The sequence below is a fragment of the Nicotiana tabacum genome, chromosome 17 (genome assembly GCF_000715075.1).
Source record: "Nicotiana tabacum cultivar K326 chromosome 17, ASM71507v2, whole genome shotgun sequence".
Classification (NCBI taxonomy): domain Eukaryota; kingdom Viridiplantae; phylum Streptophyta; class Magnoliopsida; order Solanales; family Solanaceae; genus Nicotiana; species Nicotiana tabacum.
In genome coordinates, this window is record NC_134096.1 from 70,036,636 (window position 1) to 70,053,736 (window position 17,101).

Consider the following 17,101-nt stretch of genomic DNA (forward strand, 5'->3'; position numbering starts at 1 on the left):
CGACGGGTTTCTTGAGGGATTAAAGTCGAAAGAAAAAGACAAAAAGATTTTATTTTGTTAGGTAGTGTATTAATTTTTTCTTGATTTTTCTTTGTGGCGCGGTTCTTTTTCAAGGGTTTTGTTTGAACCGGGTGTAGTTAGATTTTTATTTTTATAAGTAGGAAAACCTTGTGCAATGATTTGAAATGGAAACAATATCTCTTGAGTTGAACATGCCTTGAGAATAGTGAGTGTTTTGGTTGTGACGCTTAAGCTCAGTTTTTTACTCTTGTATAAGTGCCTTAAATGGTATAATCTTGACTTTGCTAAACTACTTTGACTAGAGTGTCTTGATGATCCAATCTTGAGTGAGTCATGTGCCATGTGCGTGTGAGGTTTGGTGTATTCTGTGCATTGCATTTGATGTCTAGAACTTGCCCTGTGTGTTTGCAAAGCGAAATAGTAGTTTTGTTCAATCCTGGAAGTGATATAGGCATTTCTTTGTTGATCCAGATATATAGTTTACCTACCAAATTGTTATGTAATCGTAGTCAACCCCATTGAGCCTATAATCATGTTCTTTGGCAACCACATTACAAGATTTACCCATTTGTTTGAATTGTCCATCTATTTGAACCTTGTACCTCTCATGAGCACTTGAATTTGTTATGAACTCTGTAAAAGTTGAAGTGGGGGGTGGTTGGTTTGGCTTTTGAGTGGAACTAATGAAATAAGGAGAAAGGTGTACTGATTTGAAAAAAGCAAGAGCCACTTGAATTGAAAAAGAAAGAAAAGAAAAAAAAAATTAAAAACAAAACCGTAAAAAAAATAATTGTATTGTGTGCAGATATTCAGTGATAAGTGGTAACTCTTGATATAATTGTGCTTAAATAATTTGGGAGTTGATGTATATTGGTGTGAAGGTGGAGTTTTGGTTTGACATAAGTGTGAGGTTTTAAATGTTAAAATGTATATATTAAAGTGCTTAGGGAGGTGTAGTCACTCTTATTTCTAAGTGTATCCTACCTGTCCCGCGGCCTATATTACAACCATTTAAAGTCCTATTTGATCCTTGACTGAATGAGCTCGAATTAGTAGAGTAGTACACTATGGGCAAGCCTATGATTCATCTTTTGTGGCATATGAATGTTGGTTCTAAGAGTGAGTGAATTCTTTTTATCATGAGTTCCTAATCGTTATTAACTTTTATTGTGTTTGGAACTACTCTCTTTTGTTGTGTGAGGGCACTTGATTCATGAAGGAAAGGCAACATTATTGACCTCTATGTTAGAGAAAGTGAGCTGATTATAGATAATGCGTGGTGTTGTTGAGTCAAACTTTGAGGTTAAGACGTCACAATATTGTACTTAATCTGTTTTAAAGAGTTTTGGTGTGATGAGTCTTAAGTTTTGTTGAAAAATGGCGTATTTATAGGAAGTGTAGTTGAATTGCTCGAGGACGAGCAATGGTTTAAGTGTGGGGTGTTGATGATAGGCTATAATTGTATATTTTGGCCATTAATTGTACTCTAATTCGCTGCACTTTACTAATTTTTGAACTTTAAATGATATTAATTTGCACTGACTGTGTGTTTTATGCTTTGCAGGAGCGATTCCGGGCTATAATGAGGTTATAGAGCGTTTTTAAGCTACTATGGAGCTTTGAAGGCTAAGTAAAAGCTATGGAGTAATTTGGAATTATGTTCGAGGATCAAATGATGCTAGCGCATTTAAAAAGAAGAACGAAGAAGAAAGATGACAAGCAAAAACTGGCCAAAGTGCGCAGTCACTATTCAAACTCAAATCATCGGAATATACACAATTTGAGTCACCCTTCTCATTCTGTATCCCTCCACTTACATAATCTTGTTTTCCATCATTTTTTTTCATGTATACTGATCCCAAAAGATTCAGCTGAAGGATCAATATTTTTGGAGAATAATATATCATCTTCGCCCAAGGTATAATCAGAATCTTCAAAATCATCATCATAAGAATCATCACTATTTGCTCCTGCATCAATTGTTGACAAATAATTCATTTTCGTTTCCTCGTGATACGTGAAATAATAGCTCTTGCTTCTCTTTTTGCTCAAGAGTTTGCAACGTCTCACTGCTTCACCTGAACAAAAATAAAGAATTAGTGGTGTTAGTGCACTTCAGCAAGACTACTTTTTATGAAGGTGGAAGATGATAAGACAGGAAAGGCACTCTTGGAAACTTTAGGAGAAAACCCGTGTGCTTGGTATGCTCTTTTGCTTGGCCGTTAGTTTTTTTTGACCAAAAAAAACGGAAGAATATCCTTCCAATAACTTAAATAGTACAAGGATATTTTTTGGTCACTAAAGCATCACAAGTAAATATCCGTTGCATACTACTCATATATGAAATAAATACTATTACCACTTATTTATGAGGAGTGAATAACTCGCATGCTACAAAAGTTAAGAGAACCAAAATATACGCAGGTAAAGAATCTTCAATAGCTGATGCACTAAGGATTAAATACCTAACATGAATGAGAAAATACAACTAAATTATTGATATGCATATGAAAATCCAACAAATAAAATATCTTTAAAAAACATATGCCTACCAAAAGAATAGCTAGGAAACTAATGTATACCCAACAAATTGTGACTACTAACAAACAAAGGAAAATTACAGAAAAAAATCACCAAAACAAATAGACTTATATATGACTGTTTTCTTCTCCTTTTGTCAGTAGACACCGGTTGTCATCTCTGGCACAAATTAGACAATTGTAAAGCATGTCTGAAAGAATAGAAGAAAAACGAAAGGAAGGCGTTGGTTAAAGATTATGTCCGAAGAAACAGAGAAGATAATTGAAGCTCTAAAACTCAAAATATCACCAGAAAAACAGATAAATCCCAAAAGGAAAATGAAAAGCCGATAACAAGCAAACAAACAGAAAAGGAGAAGAAAAAAAGCTGGAAGCAGAAGAGGAGGACGGAGAGAACGAGACAGTATTAAGTTTTAGTGCTTTAGCATTAACACGTGTAAAGCTAGGACACCATAATGACACGTCGCTTCGAATATTAATAGAGTCAAGAAAAGTACCATAATGCCCTTTAACGACAAAACATGATAGAAATTCCACTTATTATTATATAGTTAATAATAAGATTCATGAGAGACATAAGAAAGGGACAGAAGTAACTAGTTCCCTGCAATAAAGATCTTACCACCTCTACCAAGGATAACAGGATAAGGTATGAATTGCCGAAAAAATCTATGACCAAAAGAGTAATTTGAACTGGTTTAGGTGTTTGAATGAAATTTCGTAAAGATAAAGGGTCGGAATGACAAAAGAGAACAAGCTGGGTGTCTTTTTGACTATTCAGCCTTATGAAAATACCGAAAACAAACCTTTATTTTCTTTTCTTTTTTTATTTGTTTCTATGTCCTCTCTTTTTGGAATAAATTTTTTTGTGTATTGTACTATGTGCATAAACTGTTGCACATCATTTCTTCAGTTAGACTTAAAACTACCTTATCACTATTGTTCTGTAATAACTACCAACAATGTCCTCTTGGACATGTACACTCTCTACTTCCCCTCTTTCTCTTCCTCTTCAACAGCCTTCCCCATCATTTACTCAAAACCCACCAAGAAAACTACCTTCAACTCCATCACCTACAACTACCCTCATTTCCAAGAAATTTGAACAAGAACCCACCTCAGAAACACCCTCTGCAGCTCCATGGATCGATACTCTTCGATCCCAAGTACGCTTAAACTGCTTCAAAGATGCAATCCTTACATATATACATATGACTGCTGAAGGCATTAGACCTGATAATTTTGTTTTCCCTGCAGTTCTGAAAGCTGCTACCGGCCTTCTGGACTTGAATCTTGGAAAACAGATACATGGTTCTGTTGTTAAATTAGGGTATGATACGCTATCGTCCACCGTGGCGAATTCGCTTATCCATTTTCTTGGGCAATGTGGTGGTAGTGTTGATGATGTTTATAAAGTGTTTGATAGAATTACTCAAAGAGATCAAGTATCTTGGAATTCTTTAATAAATGCTCTTTGTAAATTTGAGAAGTGGGAGTTAGCATTGGAGGCTTTTAGGCTGATGGGGTTAGATGGATTCGAGGCTAGTTCGTTTACGTTGGTGAGCGTGGCGCTTGCTTGTAGTAATTTGCCTAGGACTGATGGGTTGAGGCTTGGCAAGCAAGTTCACGGGTATAGTTTGAGAATAGATGATAGGAAAACATTTACTAACAATGCTTTGATATCTATGTATGCTAAATTAGGAAGGGTTGATGACTCGAGAGCTGTTTTTGAATTGTTTGCAAACCGGGATATTGTTTCGTGGAATACGATTATAAGTTCTTTTTCACAGAATGACCAGTTTAAAGAGGCGTTGGATAACTTTAGTTTCATGATACAAGAAGAGATAAAGCCTGATGGATTCACGATTTCAAGTGTTCTTCCTGCGTGTTCTCATTTGGCTTTGCTGGATGTTGGGAAGCAAATTCATTGTTATGTCTTGAAGAATGATGATTTGATTGGGAATTCATTTGTTGCTAGTGCATTGGTTGACATGTATTGCAATTGTCAACAGGTTGAAAGTGGGCGTGAAGTTTTCGACAGTTCCTTAAAAAGAAGCATTGGGCTTTGGAATGCTATGCTCGCTGGATTCACACAAAATGGATTCTTTAAGGAGGCATTGCTGTTATTTACAGAGATGTTGGAATTCTCTGGGATAAGTCCAAACCCGACTACTATGGCAAGTGTTTTGCCTGCCTGTGTACATTGTGAAGCATTTACCCTTAAAGAAGTCATACATGGGTATGTTATTAAATTGGGTTTCGCAGATGAGAAGTATGTGCAAAATGCATTGATGGACTTGTATTCTAGGATGGGAAAGATAAATATTTCAAAGTATATATTTGACAGCATGGAGAGTAAAGATATTGTTTCATGGAATACTTTGATAACCGGTTTTGTAGTTTGTGGTTACCATGAAGATGCACTTATTTTGTTACATGAGATGCAGACACCAAAAATAAACAATGACTGTGAGAATGATGTCGAATTTCAGTTAAAACCCAATTCAATAACCCTCATGACTGTCCTTCCTGGTTGTGCCTCGTTGGTTGCTCTAACGAAGGGAAAAGAAATACATGCTTATGCTATCAGAAATGCATTGGCAATGGATATTGCTGTGGGAAGTGCATTGGTTGATATGTATGCAAAGTGTGGCTGCTTAGATATTGCTAGGAGAGTTTTTGATAGCATGACTAACAAAAATGTGATCACATGGAATGTTCTCATTATGGCTTATGGGATGCATGGAAAGGGAGAGGAAGCCTTAGAACTTTTTAGGATGATGGTGCTAGAAGGGAAAGTGAAGCCCAATGACGTCACGTTTATTGCAATTTTTGCCGGATGTAGTCACTCAGGGATGGTAGATCAAGGTCGGCAATTGTTCCAAAAAATGAAAAACACTTATGCTACTGAACCCACGGCAGATCATTACGCCTGCGTAGTTGATTTGCTTGGTCGTGCAGGGAATCTAGAAGAAGCCTATCAGCTTGTAAATGAGATGCCCTCTAAATACAACAAGATTGGTGCCTGGAGTAGTTTACTTGGTGCCTGCAGGATCCATCGCAATGTAGAACTTGGTGAAATTTCGGCAAGGAATCTCTTTGAGTTGGAACCACACGTAGCTAGTCACTACGTATTACTTTCCAACATTTATTCATCTGCTGGGATTTGGGAAAAGGCGAACATGGTTCGGCGTAACATGAAGAAAATTGGAGTAAGAAAAGAACCTGGGTGCAGTTGGATTGAGTTTGGAGATGAAGTTCACAAGTTCGTCGCTGGAGATGCATCACACCCACAAAGTGAGCAGCTGTATGGCTTTCTTGAGACTTTGTCAGAAAAGATGAAAAAGGAAGGTTATGTGCCAGACACTTCCTGTGTTCTTCACAATGTTAACGAGGAGGAAAAGGAAAATCTACTTTGCGGACACAGTGAAAAATTAGCTATAGCTTTTGGTATCCTTAATACACCTCCTGGAATGCCAATACGGGTTGCAAAGAACCTCAGGGTTTGCAATGACTGCCATGAGGCAACTAAATTTATCTCAAAGATTGTGAAGAGAGAGATCATTGTTAGGGATGTAAGGAGGTTCCATCACTTCAGAAATGGAACCTGTTCATGCAGGGATTATTGGTGATATAGTAAAATCAAAATATATTTGGAGAGGTTATTTCATAGACAAGAGGGGTTGCTCTGATGGTAAGCAACCTCCACTTTTAACCAAGAGGTTGTGAGTTCGAGTCACCCCAAGAGGTCTATTGGAAACAGCCTTTCTACCTCATGGTAGAGGTAAGGTCTGCGTACACACTAACCTCTCCAGAGCCCACTAGTGGGATTATATTGGATTATTGTTGTTGTTTATAGATTCTTTTAATGTCTGAACATAGGTCAAAGCACCAACTGTAACTTATATTTGTTGACTATATCATTGAAAATAACATTTTGCAACTAAATTCTCTTACTTCCTGGCATCATTTTGAAGAATATAAAGTGGAAAGAAACTTTTAGATGCCGAGTCTTGGACTCATTTTGTTTTTAAAGCATTTAAACAGTGACTCAAATTTTGCAAGCCTGTGCATCTATTGGAGTTTCTAAGTCTGTCACAAGCATGGTTGCTCCTGAAACTCATCTATTGCAGAATGGTGCTGTCTTCAGTGGAGGCTTAAAGATTGGCAGACTGCTCAGAGAGTAGCCTAACGCTTTTAGTCGTTTGTCACGATTCAAAAGCAAACAGTGAACCCTAAGCCGGGCATGTAAGCATGCAGGTTATGCTTCTTATTGATGTTTGGGTGATGGATCTCATTTTATGACTGCCATTCAGTTTTGATATTGGTTCAAGTATGATCTTCAAGTCATAGCTCCCGAAAAGGTACTAACACATGGGAATTAAATGGAAGAAGCTTGCCAGGGGCGGAGCTACATCCCAGTGTATGGGACACGTGAACCCATGGTCTTTCCGTCAAACTAGGTATTTTATGTACATATTTTTTAGAATTGATCAAATATTACCAATTGGCACCCATGCTCCAAAAAGGCTAAATGGTGCACTTGGTTGGATGCTAAGTTATTTATCTAGAGGAATAGGAGGGATCAATTCCCACTTAATACTTTTATTTTTTCCCCTTTTTAGTAGTGCACCCATATTATAAAAATCCTAAATCCGCCCCAAGTGAAAATGTATCCGGAGAATGGCATTAGCAGGCTTTGTGTTAATAGTGGTTTAGTTATCAGAGTCATAGACGGTATTAATCTTACTATATCCGCACCACATTCATTTGTTTAACTCGGTGTTATCCTTCGTCTTCTTATCTCTTTTTTTTTTTGAACTAGTATCTTGTTAAACCAGAAGTCGAAGGAGGAGATACTTCTTTTCATTATGAAACTCAAAAAAAGAGGAAAGCATTCCCTCCTTTCAATTATCATTTTTGTTTCAAATTTTCTGGGATTAGGAAATATTTCTGTTTTTAATTATTTTCTCTATTCACTTTGGTAATGCAACGCAAGATGTTGGAAATTAAGTTGAATTTTATCTTACGTGAAATTTATGAAAACCCTAAATATCAGCTTATCTTGATTACTCATTGTCATTTCTGGATTTGATGTAAACAGCCACCAGTAGCTCCTCAGCGTTGTCCCCATTTGATTCATTCACTTCATATCCTTTAATATATTTTTTCACTATAAAAAATGAGAAGAATGTAATAGCATGGTACTTTATCCCTGAGTAAATTTATGAGAGGTTTCGGATGTGACAGTTGTTTAGAAAATATTGAAAGTTTTCACTGCCAGTCTCAATTTTCTTCACATATTTGTAAGACAAGACAAGGAGCAAAATAAATTTGACAGGGCATATAGACATTCTCAGACCTGTATAAATGGTAGTAATACTAAAAAGATGTCATTGTTCATCAAATTGAGGCTTTAACTGCTAATGAAAATGCCTTCATTTTCTTTACATCTTTATAAGGCAGGAAACGAGAATTAAACAGGCCATTTGGATGGCAAGAAATTGCCTAATGCTAAAACAAAAAATGTAAAAAGAGATTACAGAAAAATAGAATTTCTAGCAACAAAATTGTCTTCGCCACTCTAGATATACAACTCTTCATACTTGGACAGTATCCAAGCCCGTGTGGGGTAAATATGCTCCTGTATTCCACTATTCCTCCTATAAAACACAGCCTGAGAAGGGCCTCCATCAAAGAATGACTTCTACGGTACATTAATCAACAGTGTGATGTTACATCGCCTCAACGGCTTCTTCCACCTGTGGCTGGCGCTTAGGTCGACCACATCGTCTTACATCTTTACTTAACAAAAGCTTCAAAGCTTTTTCCAGGGTAATGTCTTTGGGATTCAAGTTCTGTGACCAAAATCAGTACAGGCAACATTAATATCCATTTACAACCTCCAAACAAAATAAAAAAGAATAGAAGGTAAGCAAATAATTGATATCTATCAGCTATCCTCCCAAATCCCAGCACCAAGAACTTCTCATGGAAAAAAGAAACAGTAAATTATAACTTCAAAGTCATTCAAGTAGTCATTGATCTAGTTGAAATTCGTACAGATTTTATAAATTATTCCAAAAAGAAAAGGGACACTTTATGAAACATGTGTTGTATGATAATTAGCAATAACTAACAGGTGAAACAACATACTGACCATCATTTATATTTATTGATATGGAGTTAGCAGTAGTTGCAGAAATATTTGTAATCAGTAATCAGCAATCAGCAAAAGCAGCAGCTTCATCTCATAACAGAATAGAAATATAAAACTGAACCTTAAAAATGAATTTCCTTTCAGTACAACTATGTTGAGCAATAAGAAATGTGAGGACAAAGTTCCAAATTAACACTTGGAACAAAAATCTAATGAAAGATACTAGCAGAAAGGTTTGCGGGAAATGTCTTTTCTTCAGTTAGGCAGGTTCTGCTCTAATAAAAACTACTTTACCAACTATTGTTTCTCAAATACAAGTAGTGGATATTGTGAGGCCATACAACAACACTAGAGTAGTCTTAAGGCTGATACAGGAATACCAAGTCATACTAATAAATGCTTGTGCACCCAGTCTTTAAATTGCGGGTATTCCCAATAGGCAATTATGAATAAGCAATTAATTCCCTAAAAAGATTAAGCACAAAGTTATCAGATATTCTTATGACTGAAAAGAAAGATACTTTGATACCGGAATTCTAAACAGAAGGGAGACACTTCTACAAAATCTATTATTTCTCACTAGATTAAGCACAAAGTTATAGAAGTCTAATGATTATGAATTGGGAGAAAATGCTTAAAGTATTCCTCCGTGATAAATGCTTTTTCCTGCTTCAGTCTCAAGCATCATCAATTTATACCAGCAAAGCGACATTTTGAAAACTGGAGAGCTAGACAACACAAACTTCACTTTTTCATCCATCAAGATTGCAGGAGACCTATGATGATGTAATTGTGTCATCACTTTTTTATCATATCATTATTGATTCCACTAAAATTTTCTCCGATAAATACCTTATAATTACAGTTAACAGGGGTCAAGCACCAATCTTTGTTTATTCAGCAGCAAGCTAGCATATCAAAACAAGGTTCGAGTGAACCAAACCTTGGGTACTGAAGCAATTGTTCGCCTATGTCTGATTGTAAATCCAAACTTTGCAAGCTTTAAAATGACAGGCTGGTCATCTTCTGGATGGTTTCCCTATAAACGAGACCCATTCATCATTTGTATGCATACTGATAACCAGTGATAGAGAAATCTAAAACTGAAGACAGAAATAACTTTTAAAAAAAGGGAGTACACATTCAAACATACCAATGTTACAGGGTAACGCAGCAACTCCAGGGCATCTTCCAAGGTAACAGAAGTGATATCCTTCACCTAGATCATGAAAAATGCATTTACATCACTGCCGATCTAGAAAAGTAAACTTGTCTCTTTTAACTAAACAAGGAAGGAAATAAGAGCAGTGATCAATAAAAAATTATACTCCAGGTGCAATTATATCAAATAAAGGTAATTCAGTTCACCTCTACTCATCAGTAGGGGGAAAAAGGCTCCACTCAATGACTTTGGAGCAATTGCTTTTTTTATTATTGTAGCATAAACGTGGAAAAAGTATTTATACATGTGAAAGAACCAAGTTCCATAACGTGCTTGTCAAAATACCTGTGAAAGAGAAGCCCTCTTGGGAACGTATCCTTTCTTGTCTTCTCCAAGCTGAACATAGTATCCATATGGTCCATTCTTCAGAAGAACCTAAGGAGAAAGGGCATAAGGTCTTTACATCTCTGAGAACAAACAATTAACTGAAAGTAAAAATCAACTAGTATAACCAGTATTTTGGTCAAAAGATCAACTAGTATAACCAATCCACTGATATATAAAGGCTTGAAGTGGTAACCTTCTCATTTGAAGATGGATGGACACCCAGCAACTTTGGCGGCTCTACATTTCTTTTAGTGTCTTCCGAGGTGATGTCTTCATCCTCTTCACCGTATAATGTCTTGGCAATATACCTAAGAATGAATGTCAAAGCTACATCAGCAAATAACGTGAAAACGATATTGAAAGAGAAGGAGAAAAGTATACAACTATACTTCTCTTCATTGTTCTGCACTATCAAGATAATAACAAATTCGTCATACTTGCTAAGAGATTCATAAGTTCATGTGCTTACAACTTACAAGGTGTGATAACTGAAATAAAGATTTAATGCTGGAAATGAACGAACTTTAAGCTTAAGCTAAGGAATACATGCCCGATACGTAGCAACTCAAAGTGCAAAGGATGTAGAAGCTAGAACCAGAAAAAAGGGAAGAGGGGACTCTTGTTTTCCAATTGCTTTGCATGGGATAACAGTAAACCTATACCTTATCGGAAAAAAAGGGATAACAGTACAATCTTTAAGGAAGTTCACCGAGACTTAAGGTTTAGAAGGAACCTTCATAATTGGGAGGTAGAGTAATTTCAAAGTCTGGTTGAATTAGTCTATAAACAAAGTTCTTCACATGACAGCCAGGCTTACTGGGAGTCAAGGGCAGGGAGTAGTGGGTTTGTTTTCAGTAAAGTCCTATGGTAATAAGCTCCGGATGCGAGGGGTATCAACCTTTCCACATCTATCGATTTGGATTCCAAGGTGTTAGGATCAAGCGCTTATCATCATGCCAAAAGCTATAGCTGATAGCAAGGGCGCAACTTTATTTCTTAACCAACCATACCAAGCAAGCGCCATGTTCGACCATGACTCCGACCCGAGCTACCCTAGCCTTCTCGTGGGCCTTGCCATAGGCATGATGTTGGCATTACCCAACAATCCCCCTCCCAATACCTGCCTCATGAAGCATGTTGCTTTTGGGAATCGAACCCATGGCCTTGGTTTGATACCACTTGTTAGGATCAAGCTCTTATCATCATGCCAAAAGCTATAGTTGATAGCAAGGGCGCAACTTTATTTTTTAACCAAGATCACCAAGCAAGCGCCATGTTCGACCATGGCTCTGAACCAGGCTACCCTAGTCCTCTAGTGGGTCTTGCCATAGGCAGAATGTTGGCGTTACCCAACACAAGGGCACCAAGAAGATTGTGTTTGTTTGCTTCGTTGGTAGCAAGGAAGACAAAGGGCATGGGATGTTGCTCCATTAGCACTCATGTAGATAGTATGGAAAGAGAGGAATAGGAAAGCTTTTGAAGGGACAGAGAATGCCTTTGTACATTTGCGGAATAGTTTCTTGTCCCTTATTTCTTTTTTGCGCACCTATGAGATTCTAATTAGTAATTTCTAAAGATCAGATGTCATTCAAGAGAATCAAATCTTTTTGATTCCAAAGAGATCATTACAGAGGACTTAGTACTTATTATTTCAGAAGTGTTGCACTCCCTTGAAATGAGTGCATGTACATCACACCTCTCCTATGGTTGTTGCCAAAGCTCCGAGTGAACCCGAAATAGGCCATGGACTTGGATCTACCAAATGATAAGAATGCCTTTGAGATTCAATCGTAAACCACTTTGCCTCGGTTCTATGTAAACCCCCCCTTCACCCCCACCCCCTAAAGTAGTAAAGTAAAGAAGGGCTCTTTGGAGTCTGATTTTCTATCTATCTGATAGGATAAACAAAGAAATAGGAAGGGATGTTCTTTCATTATTGCAGCTTGACTCTGATATAGAATCCTGCTGACCCACTGTGTAATTTTGCATCTAATCCTAATCTAGCAGCAGAAGATTCCAAATACTTGCTTTAACAAGAGAGAAGTATCTAAACTTTTTGAGACCTGCAACCCATGTAAAAGCATGTAAATGGTAAATCAAAACATCATTTATGTAAATGCAAGAACAAATTCCATTACTCACTTGCATTTTGGGTGTTGGTCACAACCTATAAAATAGCCTGCACCAAACCTGCTCACTTTGAAGATTAAAGTTCCCTGAAGACAGCTTGGGCATGTCCTACTTTCATCAGGAAGAGATGCAAACAGAAAATCACCAAACGTTTTCTCCAACATCTTCTCCACCTGATGAATGTGCACATTACCAGTATGTTCACAATACTTGCTAAATCTAGTCCAGTAATCTCTCAAAAGGCCTTTCCATTCAGTCAAACCAGCAGAGACATTATCAAGTTCTGTCTCCATGTCGGCAGTGAAGCTATAATCTGTGACTTCAGTAAAGTAATGAGAGAGAAATGCTGATACCATACGCCCACGAAATTCAGGATAGAGTGTTCTGCCTTTGGCAGTGACATAATTCCTATCCTTTAACACTTTTATTGTGGTTGCATAAGTGGAAGGTCTTCCAATGCCAAGCTCCTCCAGCTTTTTAACCAAAGACCCCTCCGAGTATCGTGGTGGAGGCTGAGTGTGGTGTTGCTCAAGTTTTACTTTACCCAAATACATTTGATCCCCAGCAGTTAAATTCCTAAGAGCCTCAAATACTTCAGAGCGATCATCCCTCCCACTTTCATTATCTCTCACTGAGTTAGTTTCCACATCCTCGTAGACAGCTTGGTAGCCAGGAAACTGTACTTTTGAGCTTGCAGAACGAAAGATTATGGACTGGTCAGGTTTCCCAATATCAATTTGTATCTGCTCGATTGTAGCAGGTTCCATCTGGCATGCCATGGTACGGGACCATATAAGTTTGTATAGCCTAAGTGCATCATCGTCCAGCACCCCAGCAAGCGTTGAGGGTAGCTTTCGGATATCAGTGGGTCTAATAGCTTCATGGGCCTCTTGAGCATTTTTTACCTTCTTGAAGTATTTACGGGCATTCTTTGATGCAAAATTCTGTCCATATCTTTCGCTGATATAGGATTGAATGTCCTTGGTAGCTTCATCTAAAATGTGCAACCCATCTGTTCTGATGTAAGTAATCAATCCTGTTGCCTTGCCATCAGACAACTGGATCCCCTCGTAGAGCTTTTGTGCAAGTTTCATTGTATATGTTGATGTAAAATCCAATTTGTTAGCAGCATCTTGCTGAAGTGTTGATGTTATATAAGGAGGAGGAGGGTTTCTCTGCTTTTTGGTTATCTTAGAGCTTAGAACTTCAAACTTTGACGCATTTATCTTCTGTTCAATTTCCGTTGCTTCGGTCTGAGAGCTAACAGAAAGCTGGTTTAATTTCTTGGAATCAAAATGAGTCAAGTGGGACGACAAAAAGCTATTGGCTAAATCTAGGTTTCTGTTCTTGCTAAATTCAACCAGGACTGTCCAATATTCCTGTGGTTTGAATCCATCAATTTCCATTTCTCTGTCACATATAAGTGATAGGGCAGCAGACTGAACACGACCAGCAGACTGACAACCAGGTAATTTCCTCCATAGCAGTGGAGAAATGTTGAACCCAATCAGGTAATCAAGAGCACGCCTTGCAAGATAAGCATGTACTAGATTTGCATCAATCTCCCTAGGAGACTGGAGGGAAGCTTTGATGGACGATTCCGTAATTTCATTGAAAACAACCCTTGCCACATTAATGTCATCACGCAGGGCATCCTGTTGCTGTAACATCTCTATGATGTGCCAAGAAATAGCCTCTCCTTCACGATCAGGATCTGATGCAAGAACAAGATTCTGGGCTCTGAGAATCAATGACAAACAGATAAGAAACTGAATATGACCTTTCTTTAAAGTTTAAACAGTCCTAGCTACAAAACAGACATTTTATGAAGAAAAAACAAACTGGAATTTGGTGTATCTTCCATCTTCTCTATGTAACTGGTCAATTTGTTAACTGAACATAAAAGAAACTCCGAACAACCATTTTTTTCCACTATAATCATGATCATTGAATTGTAGAACAACTAAAAAAAGGAAATATGAATCACATAATCACCACTAACCCTTCCCTACGTGTTAGTACCATATTAATCAATTGCTAATCAGAAGTTGGAACAACAGATAACATACCCACTTAACGCAACCTTTATGCTCTTGAGATGAGTCCAGGCAGCAGAAGGTACCTCCCATACCATGCTGAAGTCATCATCTGGTCGGACAGATCCAGACCTTGCAGCCAAGTCCCTGACATGACCATAACTCGGCAGGACTTCAAACATGTCACCAAGGTACCCTTGAATAACTCTCGCCTTTGTGACAGACTCCACCACCAATACAGACTTTGCTGTGGGAGGATATAGTTTTGGCCAATTTTTTTTTCCCTGGGGCTTACTTTTGCTGCTCACATTTGAACTCTGCTCTGGTGCTAACTTACTATCAGATGGCGATGCAGATGCCTCATTCAGTTCTCCAAGAGAATTGCCCTCCTTGGTGGTGGATTTCCTTTTCCTGGGAGAGGTTCTTTTCCTTAGGGCCGAGTCAACCTTCGTTGAGACATTACCAGCGGGGCCTACTGTGGAAGAACTAACTGGCAAACTAATCTGGAACACTGAAAGGTTAGTGCAGGTAATTATGCAGCAAAATACATCAAAATACTGTAATTCAATTGCGAACCTCTGATACTGCTGGAGATTGCTCATCTTTAGCAGGACTAGACTTCTTTGCTCGGGGAGACCTAGAAACTTTTGGCTGATCTACTGCATCAGAAGCAACATTTTTATTCTTTTTGCTTCTCGATTGCTTCTTTGCTTTCTCCTTACCCGTGGATGTTGACTTCCCATTATTACCAAGAGATGGACCTGAAATTTCCAGGTTGACATCGTTCTCATCAACTTTAACCGGCGTGTCTTTTGTAATGACCAGATCAACATTCTTACTAGCTGATACTTTAGAGTTTGGAGTGCCTTTCTCAGCCACCTTGTCCGGCATAGCATTTCTTCTATGAACAGCCAATTCCTTTGACCGCTCTGTGTGATTCTTGAAATTTTTAAATAATGTTTTATTTCTGTCACTAGAAACTTTTGATCCAACAATGCCTTTATCTGCTACTGCTCTTGCATCAGGGGAAAAATGCATTTTCCCATTTGTGTTGTAAGACCGTGAACCTATTCCTCCAAATGACCTGAAACTAAAGATAATGGGCATTTGTCTACTGGCTAATCCCTGCTTTGATAGCGGAAGGATACTAAATGCAGAAGAAGATCCAGGCTCATTAGCATAGGTTCTGAGAGGATGAATTTTCAGTTGAGACGTGAATCTTAAATTCATTGGTTGCATAGTTCTGGTCCCACAACATATCCTGGCTTTACGAGACAGTTTCTCAAATCTGTCAACAGTTGCTTGCGTCGAACATTGTAAGCAATTTGCCTGATAATTATGCAATGTCCTGTTCTGCAACTTAACAAAAAAAAAATTGGTAAAGTCACTACAGTGGATATCGCAAGAAGGAATTCAGACAAAGGTAAAAAAAAAACTGAGGGTATTTTTTCCCAGACAAGTTCTCTGTTATCTTTTAATCAATCACAGGTGTATAGAACGGGTCAAAAACGATCATCGAATTTGCCTAATAACCATCATAATGTATATATCTTAAAAATTATAGAACTTAACAAAGTGGGGGGGAAAGATTGAAAAAATACAAGGTCCAAATATTCCTATATGTGTGCTACAAAATCTACAAAAAACATTCTGTTTTTTTCCTTTTTGGCATTAGTTAGGGAACAGAGATAATGGAAAGAGCTCTGAGCTCTATCCAGTTTGGTTCACAATAGTGAGTGCTCCTAAACAGAAGTTCAATAGCATAAGCTTACTTCCATGAGCATTAAAGAAAACATTTGCTCTTTAACTCTAAATAGTAAAAATAATTCAAATGGATTCTGTCTGTGTTTTCCCCAACCCAACTACAAACTAACATAAATAAAAACTTTATTCTCTAAATTGCAATGAAATTATGCATCTCAACTCAGTCAAATTATTCCCTATAGTTTTCACCTATACCATTTTTATTTCAGAGATTCAACTCAAGGAAGTTACATACTAAATAATATCAATGAGAACAAAAAAGAAAAGGAGAAAAGTGAGCATATTGTTGGATTCTACCACTGATAAACTAAGCTTTTAACCATTTCAATTTTCTTTCTTGTAATTCTAAACTGTGAATTCAAACAAATAAACTAAAAAGTTTTAAACTATATCTTCAAATTCCAATTCTTGAAAGCAAATACATTTTACATACCATGATGGAGCGGCAGCTAGTAGTTAATAGGTGTTGAACTAATGCCATTCAAAACCCAAAATAGCTAAAAGTGGAGAGCATATAACGGAAATAGCAAAACCATGAATGTTGGTCTCAAATAACAATGTAAAAACATCAGCTTTAAATGGTGACTGCTTTTCTGATTCTTGAGCTTTAGAGCTAATTTTAAAAGAACCCAAGAAAAAGATAATAAATAATAATAATAATGAGACCCTTATGTGGACTGCAACCTTATGGGGTTGGGTGGGGTGGGGGAAGAAGGAGGCAGATAGTGAACGGGTTTTGGGGCAAGGAAGAGGATGAGAGGGTTTAGCAGTAGACGACGTTTTCGTACATAAACTAAGATAAATTTCTCTGTTTTCCTTTTTTTTCTTTTTCCCTTTTCCACTTTATTTTTGTAAACTTATTACTTTTAGCATTTGAATGACACAAAAATCTCATAACAAA

At 37.5% G+C, this 17,101-nt stretch overlaps 2 protein-coding genes and 1 long non-coding RNA gene across 4 annotated transcripts; 1 reads left to right on the forward strand and 2 right to left on the reverse strand.

Annotated features, from left to right (window-relative positions):
• Positions 1-1,736: 1,736 nt before the first annotated feature.
• Positions 1,737-2,998, reverse strand: LOC107814340 (uncharacterized). The gene is made up of 2 exons (XR_001654527.2): positions 2,574-2,998; positions 1,737-2,099 (listed from the first exon to the last, which is right to left on the reverse strand). It is a non-coding gene; the product is annotated as an uncharacterized LOC107814340 (long non-coding RNA).
• Positions 2,999-3,494: 496 nt separating this feature from the next.
• On the forward strand, positions 3,495-6,509 carry LOC107814339 (pentatricopeptide repeat-containing protein At3g57430, chloroplastic-like). Its single transcript, XM_016639747.2, has one exon. It carries the CDS (start codon positions 3,524-3,526, stop codon positions 6,191-6,193), a length of 2,670 nt encoding a protein of 889 aa, XP_016495233.1. The 5' UTR covers positions 3,495-3,523; the 3' UTR covers positions 6,194-6,509.
• A 1,399-nt stretch (positions 6,510-7,908) lies between these two features.
• Positions 7,909-17,045, reverse strand: LOC107814336 (uncharacterized). 2 transcript variants are annotated; one of them, XM_016639743.2, is made up of 9 exons: positions 16,634-17,045; positions 15,013-15,795; positions 14,470-14,939; positions 12,413-14,140; positions 10,464-10,578; positions 10,229-10,318; positions 9,875-9,940; positions 9,665-9,760; positions 7,909-8,419 (listed from the first exon to the last, which is right to left on the reverse strand). In XM_016639743.2, the coding sequence occupies exons 1-9, from the start codon at positions 16,679-16,681 to the stop codon at positions 8,297-8,299; spliced, it is 3,519 nt and encodes a 1,172-aa protein (XP_016495229.1). In that variant the 5' UTR covers positions 16,682-17,045; the 3' UTR covers positions 7,909-8,296. The 2 variants fall into 2 exon arrangements, with proteins under 2 accessions (XP_016495229.1, XP_016495230.1); XM_016639744.2 differs by having other exon boundaries at positions 15,013-15,789; positions 16,634-17,040.
• Between the last annotated feature and the right edge of the window lie 56 nt (positions 17,046-17,101).